At 34.3% G+C, this 14054-nt stretch overlaps 1 protein-coding gene across 26 annotated transcripts in view; it reads left to right on the plus strand.

Annotated features, from left to right (window-relative positions):
* LOC148865462 (serine/threonine-protein phosphatase PP1-like) overlaps positions 1-14054 on the plus strand; it is a 76027-nt gene that overhangs the window by 4305 nt on the left and 57668 nt on the right. For 3 of the 26 annotated variants that reach the window (XR_016110492.1, XR_016110493.1, XR_016110496.1), the window contains 5 exons: positions 1297-1437; positions 1538-1711; positions 3960-5113; positions 5296-5367; positions 7145-7868. Coding sequence is in view for 5 of the 26 variants with exons in the window: in XM_088980210.1 (XP_088836336.1) it covers positions 7471-7704 (234 nt within the window). In the remaining 21 variants the exon portion in view is untranslated. Of the gene's footprint in view, positions 1-910; positions 1167-1278; positions 1438-1537; positions 1712-3959; positions 5114-5229; positions 5368-7144; positions 7869-10679; positions 12222-14054 lie in introns of those variants that run through there. The other 23 variants (XR_016110499.1, XR_016110498.1, XR_016110497.1 and 20 more) reach the window with 22 other exon arrangements.

Here is a 14054-nt window from a genome sequence, read left to right on the forward strand (position 1 = left end):
TAACGATAGGTATTGGATTGGCACATTTTGAAAGTTCAGGTATTGAATTCATGTTTTAAAGTTTGGGGACCAAAGTGACACTAGGCCCAAAGTATACGGTACTAATTAGGAAATTTCCCTTAATTTAATTATTGTTTTACATATTACTCTTTTTCTTAAATCTCCCTTTAGGCATTGAGCCCAATCGGAATTTTTGTTAGTATCAATACTAAATAAGAACACTAATTTAAATTAATTACTACTTTACTAATTAGTATTTAGTAATTACTAATAACTAGTAAGTGGGAAACACAAAAGACAACCACATTGGAGTGGCCGAGTTGGGTTAGGAGTCAAACTATCAAAGAGTAATTACTAATTAGTATTTACTAATTACTAACTCTTGTTTGATTTTTCCCTTTCTCTACTAACTCAGTCCTTTTGTTTTTTAAATACGGTGTGGATTGGTTCAGTTTAAACCCTGTTTTGTTCGGTTCAGTTGAGGGATATGACCAAACTAAATAGTGGGTTAGGTCATCGGTTTGAACCGAACCAAACCGAATGTACACCCCTACTTGTCATATAAATTAAACAGTTATGTAAGGGACACTTTCGTCATATTCTGAATTCTCAAATCATACCTTGTATTATGATAGAGTCCCTCTTTTATGTTCGGACATTCTCAAAATTCCCTCTCACCACTCTGTTCCACAGTCCAATGCGCCGGTGTGTGGTGAGTGGCCAACGGGATGCTCGGGTTGGGGCTCGAAGAAGATGAGGACAAGAGATGGGGAGGGGAGAGTTCGAATGACCTTAAAACTTTTGAAAGAATCCCTGTTTTTGAAATTTGTCCTTTTGCGGTGGTTAAACTGGGTTTGTTCAGCTAACGGCTGAACACCCATTAATATTAGTGTTTTTGTCGAAATGCCAATGTGGTCACTTCTGATCCTAACTTCACACTATCTCGGACTCGGACTTCTGGCCAGGCCCATTAGAATTTTGACCAAACCCAAGCCCAAGCCCGACCAATGAACAGTCGTTGGACATTCTGAAAATTCCCTCTCCTCATTCCGTTCTCTTTTTCTGTCTGGCTGCTTATTCCCAAAGGACACGGTAATTCTCGAAGGCCACCACCGCTCGATGAATAATTCTGTTAGAATTTTAAACATACCGTTGTAAGAATCGTGGTATTTATTCTGCAATCTTTGATAGGCTTTGCCTTGTCATTTAAATTGATTTTGTAACGGTCTAAATCCTTATCAATCGACCTGAGATCATCGATTAATTTCTATATAATAGTTGGTGTTTTCCATTCAGAGAAGAGCTCGATATCGTGCTTCTTAGAAAAGAGAAAGCAGAGAACAAAACCACTCGATTTCCTCAGACTTACCTGCGAATGGCGATCCATGGCTCCAGAGCCAGTTCACTCAGGTGGAGCTTCGCAGCTTGAATTCCTATGTGAGTAATCCTCAAAACCCTAAAACCCAAGTAGCTTTCTTGTTTGTGGGTTACTTCGATGTTTTGTCTATTTTCTTGATTTGGCGGCTGGTTTCTGCAGTTCCTCTCAATAAGGAGGGAGATCGGGCGAGTGACAATCAGAAACTTGCTTTCCAGGACGTCGGAGCTGAAAAACGTTGGAGAGTCTTTGACTGAGGAAGAGAGGGCTGCGTGTTTGATCGAATCGTATCGGGACATGGACGAGGAGGTATAGGATTTTGAAGTCTTCCTTCGGGTGAGTACTATTATAGGATCTGCAGCTTGAATGCGTAAACGTTGAATTTGAATTCATTTTTTTATGCAGTTTATGGTTTTGGGTTGAGATTGTAAAAGATCATAGCGAATGATCTTTCTATGATATGTGTAAAGGTGTACTATGTGTAACTCTATTTTACGTTGGCCAGTAGATGCTTTGATTCCGAGACAGCGAGTAATGGGCATAAAATCGTATTAGTATGTAATGCAGCAACTGTCACCAATTATTGCCCATAAATGATAGAATGTAATCTAAAGTGGTGGTCTTTAGGATGTTTAGGATCTAGGACTGAATCGAAGGAAAATATTTCTGTTATGGGGGAGGGGGGAGGGCTATATAGTGCGGTCAGAAGAGGTAAAAGGCCCTGTTTCTTTCACTGTTCAAAGTAACATGATAAGCAATTTTTTTTTTTTTTTTTTGTTTTTTTGATCAGCAACAGAAAAATTGAAATATTAATTTAGAATAGAAAGATACAACTAGAGGTTGTAAAAAAAACAGCAAACCCAAAAAGGCAGCCCAAATTTTCACATAAGCCCAAAACATGGGTTGTCTCTGAATTCCTTGTTTAGCTAGGCCATCTGCCATACTGTTTGCAGATCTTCTAATCCATCTTATTTGGATGAGCATATTTGTAGAAAGCTGTTTGAAGTGCCTGAATTCATTCCTTAGCTGCCAAATTACCCCTTCCTCAGTTTTGATCAGCAACATGCTACTTAAAATTTCTAGAGAGTTTATTTCTATCAATACTCTTTTTTTTTTTTTAAGTCTGTTGGTTTGACAATTTGACAGTGGACATGTCTAATCAGTTATTAATATTTAAAACAATTAAAATCACATAACCCTTATTATTTAAAGTATCAGTGACCCTGAAAACCACTTTGAACCTTGGTGTGCTTGGCATCTGCAATAAAATGATTTCATTGCATTCTTTATTGTTTTGGATTCTAAGTCAAGATGGGGATGTGATCGCTTCAAGATATCAAGCAATGAACTTTTCCCTAATGACCATAAATGATTCCATTTCAGATGAGGACATTGTACATTCAAGTGCTAATAAAAATAACTTGAACTAAAGCATCTTCTACACAAAATATGAGAAGCGGACTAAGTGGCTTGGAGATGTTCTCAAAAACCATCTAGAGCACCAATAAGGAGTTATTTGATGCGAGCTGATGGTCATCCAGGTACTAGGAGAATGCCAAAAGCTATGGGTCGAGGTTGTGAAAACTGAGAAATGACCTGATGACTCATGGTTTGGCATAGGGACCTAGGATGGGCTGGAATTATGATATGATAAATATAGCTGACCCAGTATAATTGGTATATGTCTCTGTTGAACTGAATCAAGTTGAGTCCAGTTTTCAGAGAATTTGGCTTGTTGGATGATTGTTCTGGATTTGAAACATAGGGTACCATGGCATTGCCCTTTTCAAAAGGCATGCACCTATTTTAAAAATGCCTTCCTTTGTTTATATTTTGTTTGGTAGATTCTTTTGTGTTATATGCCTTTGTAATGGTTTGTCAACTTGTCAAGTACCTTTTATTGCTGTTTATATTAGTAGTAATGGTCTATTGGCTTTTAAAATAAATAAATATAAAGACCATTCAATACCTGAATGGTCTATTAGATTTTATGGCTGTGATTTATGACTCAAATGAAAATAATTTTTAAGTTTTTTTGGTGTTGCTTCTGGTTGTCCACATTTGTATCTCTATGCCAGCCTGATGATGCCTTTTGCACTTTACCATTTCTTGTAGCACTTTATAGGAGCTAAAAATCCATTATTTTCTGCAAGTAATTTGATGCAGTTTTGCACCAATTTCTCAAAACATTGCAATGCATCGTGTCACGATAAATCTGAAACTTATTGGAAATGGTTTTAGAAGGAGGTTCCTTTTTTTGTTCTCCATAACAAAGCAAAATTACTTTCTCCAATGTCAAATCCTGAAAATGGAAATGATAATTATATTTGCACCTGAAATTTGCAAATAGAACTCATTAGTATAAATGCCTTCTGTCTTACTATGTCATCTATAACATGCATAATCTTACCAAAGAGATTAGACTCATTTGCTTATATATTATATGTTGAGGCATGATTAAATTTGATCAGGTCTAAGCAGTCATATAAAAAAAAATTTGGTCTCGGTAGAGATGATTGGGCATTGCATTTTGTGATAACAATTTTTAACAGAACTGAGCTAGTTGACTGAGGAATTGTTATAGCTTTGTTGCCAGACACCCTGATCATATCCATCTTGAGGTCACAGAGCATCAATGTGCTCTATCCAACACCTACAATACCTCTATATAGCTCCCTGATTCAAGTGAAAATCTCTAGCAACCTCTGGTCGAAAGGGAAGCAAACAATTTACATCTGGAAAGAAAGGCTTTAAAATCGTGTTACTTCCAGGCATTTATTTGGTAAAGAATGCATTTCTCAGCTCCATGACTAGCACTTCCCTTTTAGAAGGCCAAAACCAGGATTTGGAAAGAAAAAAGTTTTATTTGCTTCAAATGGTCTCAGATGATCTCTGCAGTGAGGATCAGCTATCTTAATGGCAGTGGCCACTATAGCCCATTTCAATACTTTCTATGTAAGAGATAATCCATCCTGACTCCTAGACGCCATAGGAACTCTCCTTAGCCCTTAATACCACTGTTTAAAAACATTGAGAGAGTTTGTGGAGAATGGGATTCTTTGTTTCTTGAGACCCATTATTATTTTTTTCTGTTCCTCCATGCATGTATTCCTTATCTATCTTACCCAGCAGAGTTGGGAAGCTCATCAAGATTTTCAGAAAACATCCCACCCTTCTAAGTTCTAACCTTCTACCTATCGGAATATACACATTCCTTTTTCCTCCCTTACCAAAAATTTCCTGCCAGGGTTATAAATTGGCCTTTCTAGCAGGGTTTCTGTTCAACAGCCTCCTACCTAAGGATGGATCCAGCCTATGGGGCATGTCTCTCCTCATCCATTCGCACCACTGAGTGCCCCTGGAAAGTCTGCGGACACGATGCTCACCTAGCAATGTTAAACTTGGCTCCTTCCGCTTTGCTAGGAACCAGATAAGGGCCACCATGACTCTGTGAGGGCGTACTTTGTAAGCAACGGGTGGATAAGGCTTATCACCTTTGGACATATTGGACATACACTTACTTTACTAAGCTCTCGGCTCTGATTCTCTGCCCACTAGCTCTGGTTCTCTTTGGCAGCTTGGTACTAACTTGCCTGTTAGAGTCCCCTTGCCTGGGTCATCCTCTCGGGCTCTTTGATGTGTTTGATCTTGTAGATACGACTTGATGACCTTGGTTCACATTGTTCGAGCTGTCATTGCCAGCAGAGACTCAACGCGATTTGGTCCTCATCACCTTGTGTATGTCTTTTTCTCTGATGTACATCTTCTCATGTACTACCTTTTTTTTTTAATAAAATTTTTGTTATCCTTTCTCAAAAATTAAAATAAAGTAACACCATTTGCTCTTTTTTAAGCTATCTGGAAAGAGTGCTACAGCCAGATCTTTGACTCAAAAGCTTCCATGTGGTTGTTATGCATAGGACTGAGTGATACCTGATCTGCTGGCAAAGAGGGACTCAGCAATTCCAGGGGTTACAGCTAAGCAATCCAATGTAACTGGGATTCCATCTCTCTCTCTCTTTGATGCAAGTCGCCTTGTGTACATTTTGTTCTTTGTTTTGTTCATCTGAGTATATATCTCAATACTCCATTATAAATGAAGTAGGAGTTTCCCTGCTTTACAGCAATATAATCATATACCACTTAAAAAAATGCTTATTCTGAAGAAAGTCATTGGTAAAGAAACTCAAGTTGAAATGAGGGAAGTGTTGGGAGTGTTATATTTAGGAGGGGTGTTTTAGAAACAGAACACTATGTGAGGGTCAATTGAAAAGAATGGGTGGGAGTTAATTATCAAAAAAAAAAAAAAAAGAATGGGGTAGGAGTTTAGTTGACACCGGTAACCATATTTGGAGACACATTTTTGATACCTGATGAGGGCGATTCTGATGGCTGGAGTATGGTTTTTGGATAGAGGTCTGAGAGAATCCTTGTTTTTTCTTGTTTGTAAGTTCTTATATTTGGGTCATAGTTTTCAAAGTGTGCCATACCCATTATGTGTGCCATACCGCCATTAGTCTATGTAAGTTCTTATTTGATTGGTCATGATGGGGAGTTTAGGATGCTTGTTGGTTCTCTTGTCCTTTGTGGGTAATTCCTTACAACCTATTTTTGTGTCTTCATTTTGTTTTAATGAATTTTTCTTTACCATAAAAAATGCTTATTCTGTCCAAGATTCCAAGGAACTTATCCCATAGTTTTGGAGATGTATTAGATCAGATGCCTGTGAGCAGAAAATCTGAATGTCATGTAATTACGTCTCTCTCTACTACTCTCCCTCATTGAAAGATTGAGTCACTAGGGTCAGAGATATGATGGAGGGAAAGGTTTTAGCTTCAAATGAAATGAGATTTTCTCCATTTTGTAGCATGGAAAGATCCATGATGAACTTTAGAAGAAAGTAAAGGAGAATAAAGGGAGATGGAAGGGCAAAAGAGAGAAGAAAAGATTGGGAGTAAAGGGCCAATGGAAAGAACTACAAGATTGGTGATAGTCGTTCAAATGGCTTGGAAGAGCAGGGAACATAGAGCCAAGAAGACTAATTGGATGTGAATTCACACTCACATCCAACTTTCTTTCCCTGATGTTGTTTGCCTTAGCCAAACTATTTGGTGAACATGTTTAGAACAATCAAGTGTTGAACAAGTCAAGATCAATGAAACATGGGGGACCCTCATGGACCAACTCCTGTAATGTTCAGGATCAGTGTCTCATCCACAAACTCCACCAGGTTGGTTTTTACCCAATAAAGAACTAATAGCGGACAAATATTCATATCTAAGCATTTATCTTTTTGTTGACTTCATCCTATGTGTCGCATCATAGGTGTTAAGATTAATCAGATTTTATAACAGACATTGTCTAACACATGGTAACAGCATATGTTTGCCTTTCCAAAGCCTGCTATCTTAGATACAAAAATGACAACTCCCATTATCTACATGCTTTTATGATTGTTTTGATTGATATTTGAGAAAAATGATTGTGGATTTCGATTGAGTAATGAATATCTCGGAGCAAAGGCATCCATATTTTGAATTTTATTAAGTACCGGAAGGAGCAAGTTGTTTGTTTTGTTGGGCATCTACCCATGTGTCTACACAGCCGATGCAAATGCATAAAGATAATTATCATATTTACCAAGTTCTCTAATTCAATTACAACATTTTCTGTTAAACTGCAAATATCTTGTGTGGAGTAAAAGTGTAGCTCCACTCATTTGCTTTAATAATGAAATCTCCATTGCTGAACTACTTGACTCTTTGGCAGGAGATATCCATGGTCAGTATTCTGATCTTCTTCAGCTTTTTGAATATGGTGGACTCCCACCTGCAGCAAATTATCTCTTCCTTGGGGATTGTGTGGACCGTGGTAAGCAGAGCATAGAGACCATTTGCCTTCTCCTTGCATACAAAATTAAATACCCGGAGAACTTTTTCCTTGTTCGGGGCAACCATGAGTGTGCTTCCATCAACCGAATATATGGGTTTTATGACGAGTGCAAGAGAAGGTTTAATGTCCACCTTTGGAAAACATTTATAGATTGCTTCAACTGCCTGCCAGTGGTTGCTCTTATTGATGACAAGATCTTTTGCATGCATGGAGGATTGTCCCCTGACTTGAAGAACTTGGATCAGATACGGAATATTGCTCGCCCTGTTGATGTGCCCAATCAGGGACTTCTCTGTGATTTGCTATGGGCTGATCCTGATAAAGATATACAAGGATGGGGAGAAAATGATAGAGGTGTATCTTATACATTTGGAGCTGACAAGGTCACTGAATTCCTTCAAAAACATGATCTAGATCTCATTTGCCGTGCTCGTCAGGTAGATATGATTCAAATGCCATACCCTGGCTCTTTTGGCTTGCTTAATCAACTTTTGTTACTTCATTAACATATGCATCTATCGGCTTATGTCTTGGCCTATAGATTTCAGTTATGCATATAACATCAAATCATGGTCTATATTAGTGCATGTTTCATGAGTTAGATATTTAGAGTTGTCAATGGGTTGGGTTTAGATCTAGATAGCTTGGATATTTATTTATTTTACCAAAATTTAGTAAATTATTATTTATTTACTTAACAACTAAATTATTCAACTAATTAATGATTTAAATTATGAAAAAGTTATTTTTGTTTCTCTCTCCCTTCATAAAATGGAATTAGTTTTGGTGTCAGATAGGCTGTACATGTCTTGTCCCAATTATTATTAAAGTTAATTATTGATTTGTCTATTTACAAAATTAAGTAAATTATTATTCATAGAAATTCACTTTGATTCAACCAATTCCCAATAATAAATGAATATTAACTTCTTCCATTAATATAAGTTACTAATTTATTTATTTTACAAAATTAAGTAAATTGTTATTCATAGATTTGTATTTATTTAATTCACTAACTAGTAATTTCTCTCTCTCTCTCTCTCTCTCTCTCCCCCCACCTCCCGAGCCTAATATTTAGAGCTCTCAATTGGATAGGTATCGGTTGGGATTAAACCTTTTTTATTGGTTGGGCCACATTTAGGCCGGGATTTGCCTTTATATCAATAGAACTAATTCATGCCCAAGTCTAAGCTTGAGCCAACCATCAGGCCTAGATTTTGAGCCTATGCCCGACCATCATATAAAACTCGGATTGCGAAAATGAAATTTTTATTCTTTCTTTCTCTCTCACTTTCTAGTAATCTCTTTTTAATAAACATGTAACTATTTACAATGATACCATTAATAAACAACTAACTATTCTCTCTTATTTTGTTGCCCAATTATATAGTTATTTTAATAAGTTAATAGATTTTGTTCATTTAATTTACTAGATTATTTAATTATCTCCTTCTCTTTCTTACTTAGTGTTTTCAACGAGTGGAGTAGGTTGGATATTTATTCATTTATTTATGACAAAATTAAGTAAATTATTATCCATGATCTTTGTTTCTTTCTCATTCTTATGTTATTAAGTTAAAAAATATTTATTGAATTTACTAATTTATTTACTATTATAAACTCTCTCTCTCTCTCTCTCTCTCTCTCTCCCCTTACTCGAGTTAGATATTTAGGGTTGTCAAAGTTTCAGCCCTACCCAACCCGGAAATTCTAGGCTTGGGCCTGGGTTTTGTGTTGAGGCCCGGCATGGGCCCGGGTCCACATCAGTCTCGGAAATTTTAGGGTCGGGCTTGGGATTAATACTTCAAGCCTGGTCCGGTCCGCATATATTTAAACTTACACATTTTGTGTATAATGTATACATGTTATTTTACATTATATGGGGCTATCAATATAATAGGTATCGGTTGGGATTAAACCTTTCCATTGGTTGGGTCGCGTTTGGGCCGGGCTTTGCCTTCATATCAACAAAACTTATTCCAGCCCAAGTCTAAGCCCGGTCCAACCATCAAACCTAGATAATTTAATAAATTAATTTTATTTAGTAACAATTTTTTTTCTCCCTCTAAAGGGCCTTAGTTTTATGGTTATCAACAAGCTATCGATACAAAATTTTTGATTTATTTGTTTTACAAAAATAAATAAATAGATATGAAATTTATTTATTGTTTACTTTCTTAAATTAATTTAATTATATTGATTTAGTTTAATGAATTCTTCAATTAATGAATAATTTGTTTTATTAACGAATTATTTTTCTCTCTCCCTAGAACCTAAATTTTAGGGCTATCAACGAGTTGTGTCTTGTGTGGGATAGCTTGTACCTGTCCTATCCGAATTTATTTATTTTACTAAATTATTACACAAAATTATAATTATTTGATTCGAACCAGTGGTCAATAATAAATGAATATTTATTTCTTTTATTAAATAAATTATTGATGTATTTAATTTATAAGATTAAGTAAATTATTATCCATAGATTTCTTTTTGTTTAATTTACTAAATTATTCAAGTAATTAATAATTAATTTAACTAATAAGTTATTTCACCATCTCTCCCGAAGGCTAATATTTTAGGGCCATCAATAGGTTAGGCCTTAGTTGGGATTAAAGCTGTTCACGGGCCGACTAGGTTTGGATTGGGCTTTGTCTTTATATCAACAAAACAGATTCAAAACACAAACATACAATAAAGACCAAAAGCAGTTTCACCTTACTGCCACCCTCGTTTTAGCAAGTACTGCAGCAAAAGAGTTAGCACTTCTCACTTCCATATTATGAGTCAGCCACTTAAATATAAATAAAAAATTTTTGATTTACATAAGTCCTTTTTGTAGCCAATTAGAAACGAACTTAGAGTAATCTTCAACAATTAATCTTCTAATATTTTGCTCTTTTGGCCTTTGCATTACTTGCAGTATCAACTCTAAGTGAGCCACCTATACCAATTGGCCTCGAAAACAAAGCCATAACTTTTCCTTCATCTTTGAAAACACCTCCTATTTGTTGTATTTTATTAGTAATTTAGGTATCGAAAGTTCTGAATTAATTGTTCTATGCATTTCTATAACCTCAATATAGTTCCAGCTTTAGAAGATGGAGTGACAATTATGAAAAGATGATTGGTTGGTTTTATGAGAAAAATAGGTTTGTCATTGGGTCTGATTTTGATCTGATCCAAAATTCACTTTATTATGTATAAAATAAAGAAAATTTTAAATGCATTTTCAAAAGTTAAATGCTTTTTAATGCATACACATATAATAAATTTATAGAAATATAAAATACTGATTGTTATTTATAAAAAAAAAATATAAAGAAGGGAGGGGAGGTGGAGTTATGGATGAAAGGAAATTTCAGAAGAATGAGGTTCAAAGAAGACCTCTAAGGATTGTTCTGTTTGAAAATAGGGAAGCCAACATGGCGAAGGTGTTTCTGATTGGAGAAGAAGCTATGGGGTGGTTTCAGACTTTCATGGAGGATGCTATTCAGGTGCATAGGAAGCTTGTATGCAAAGAGTCATTTGAATATCCTGGTAGGAGGTATGTAGTAGAAAGAATGTCAGCTGAAGAAATCACTTAAGAACTTTTTTTTGAGTTAACCCAACCATTTCTCTATTTTAAATGACTTGCTAGTTGGGATATTTAACACATCTTGTAAAGCTTCCCCTCTCCACTCCTGCCCTCATTTTGAGTCACTCCTAGGACCATTCAGTTTAGTCATTCACCCTTTTCTGTTTAGTCGCTCCTTTTTGAGTTAACCCTACCTTTTCTCTATTTAAAATGACTTGCTAGTTGAGATATTTAACACATCTTGTAAAGCTAATCCCCTCTCCACTCTTGCCCTCATTTTGAGTCACTCCTAGGACCATTCAGTTTAACTTGGCTAGAGCTACTGGAGCCAAACAAAACTACTGAATCCTATTCAATTAAAATGCAAAATCAGTAATCCTAATTTGAGGGCCATAGTTTAATTGAGTCCTGTTTATGTTTTATGCTTGTCATTAGTTATGAGACTTTCTTTTATAATTGATTTTAGTGATGGCCACCCAACTAAGGGTCAAGAATTTCTTTTTATTTAATTAGATAATGCTATCGAACCATTATGATTCCAATAATATACATGCTTGCTCATGGTTGCTCATGGTGGGGTTATGCAACCTGATCCCTTGCCCTCAACTTTATTCAATCATAGAATTTCATACTCAGCTTGGGTATTTATTTATTAAATTATTCAAAAACTTTTATTTATTTGATTTTCCCAATAATAAATGATTTATTTATTTATTTTTCTAAATTATTTAATTTTTTAAAAAATTATTTTCCTCTCGCTCCCTTCCTAAGTCCAATATTTAGGGTAGCCAACAATTTATTTATTTTTTACTTTATTAAATTAATTTAATTATATTGATTTAGTTTAATGAATTCTTCGATAATTTTTTTTATTTTTTCTCTCCCTAGAGCCTAAATTTTAGGGCTATCAACGAGTTGGGTCTTGTGTCCTGTCCGAATATTTTGTCTCCTAATTATTTATTAAAAAATATTTATTGAATTTACTAAATTATATACTTTAATAAACAAATTCCTTCTCCTTCTCTCTCTCTCTCTCTCTCTCCCTCGAGTTAGATTATTACGACTGTCAATGGGTTGGTTTTGGAATGCTTGGACCAGTCTTGCACCAATAATAATTGAATATTTATTTATTTATTTATTATCCATAGATTTGTTTTTACTTAATTTACTGAATTCTATAATTAATTAATTAATTAATTTCCTAACAACAGGGTCTCGGTTGATTTCCCTTTAGCTATTCTTTCATTAATATAAGTTATTGATTTATTTATTTAACAAAATTATTAAGTAAATTGTTATTCATAGATTTCTATTTATTTAATTTACTAAAAAGTAACACGAGCCTAATATTTAGAGCTCTTAATTTTCTCTCTTTATTTATTTAATTCAAGCTATGACCAGTATTTACGGTTGTCAACGGTTCGGGTTTGGTTTTGGATTGCTTGGACTACTAGTCTTGCACCAATAATAAGTGAATATTTATTTATTTATTTAATTTATTAATTGATTTATCTATTTACAAAATTAAGTAAATTATTATCCATAGATTTCTATTTACTTAATTCACCGAATTCTTTAATTAATTAATTAATCAATTATTATCCTAACAAATTATTTTTCTCTTTCCTTGGAACTTATATTTAGGGCAAACAATATGTTTTAATAAATGAAACTTTTATTTATTTATTTTACTAAACCAAATTAATTATTTCTCTCTCTTTTATTAAATTAAATTATTCATTTACTTATTTGACAAAATTTATTGAATTTACTAAATTATTACTTTTATTAACAATTTCTCTCTCTCTCTCCCTCTCCCTCCTCGAGTTAGATATTTAGGGTTGTCAATGGGTTTAGTTTAGATCTAGATAGCTTGGATATTTATTTATTTTACAAAAATTTAGTAAATTATTATTTATTTACTTAACTAAATTATTCAAGTAAATAATGATTTAAATTATGAAAAAATAGGTAACGGTTGGGATTAAACCTTTCCATTGGTCGGATCACGTTTGGGCCAGGCTTTGCCTTTATATCAACAGAACTTATTCAAGCCCAAGTCTAAGCCCAAGCCAACCATCAAGCCTAATGATGCCATTAATAAACCGCTAACTGTTCTGTCTTATTTTCTTGCCTAAGTAAATTATTATCGATAGATTTTATTTATTTACTTAACTAAACTAATGATTTAATTTATGAACATTCTCTCTCTCTCTCTCTCTCTCTCTCCCCCCTTTTTAAGGCTATCATCAATGGATTAATTCTAGTGCCAGATATGCTATACAGGTCTTGTCCCAATAATAAATAAATTATTTATTTATTTATTTAATTCAACATGTGACCAATATTTATGGTTGTCAATGGTTCGGGTTTGCTTTCGGAATTCTTGGACAAATCTTGCACCAATAATGACCCCTGCATTCGCGGCCTCTTGCTTGACAAAAGTATTATCCATAGATTTCTAATTACTTAATTTATTGAATTCTTTGATTAATTAATTAATTAATTTCCTAACAAATTATTCACTCACCCATAGCCGATATTTTGGGCAATCAATATGTTTAGGTGGGATAGCATGTACCTGTCCCGTCCCAATAATAAATCAAATTTTATTTATAGCCTTAATATTTAGGGAACCTTTTCTTTGGTTGGGCCATGTTCGGGTTGAGCTTTGCCTTTATATCAATAGAACTTATTCGAGCCCAAGTCTATGCCCGACCATCATATAAACGTCAGATTGTGATAAGGAAATTTTTATTCTTTGTTTCTCTAATCTTTTTCATATTTGATGTTGAACGTGTAACTATTTATAATGGTGCCATTAACAAACAACTAACTTTCTTTCCACTTCGGGTCTAATATTTAGGGTTTTCAATTAGTTGGGTAGCTTGGTTATTTATTTATTTTATTTTATTAAATTATTCATTTATTTATTTGACAAAATTAAGTAAATTATTATCCATAGATTTGTATTTATTTAATTTACTAATTTATTCAAAGTCAATAATTTATTAACAAGTTGGGATTAATCCTATTTACGGGTTGGGTAGCTGGGCTTTGTCTTTATATCAATAGAATATTTTCAAGCCTAAGTTTGAGCCCGACCCAACCATCAGACCTAGATCTTGAGTTCAACCCAACCATGAAATTAATATTCTTTATTACTCTCTCATTTTCTTGACAATTTATTTATATATTTAATTTAGTAAATGA

This window comes from Nelumbo lutea, chromosome 3, assembly GCF_056320005.1.
Source record: "Nelumbo lutea isolate HS-2025 chromosome 3, American lotus-T2T, whole genome shotgun sequence".
Classification (NCBI taxonomy): domain Eukaryota; kingdom Viridiplantae; phylum Streptophyta; class Magnoliopsida; order Proteales; family Nelumbonaceae; genus Nelumbo; species Nelumbo lutea.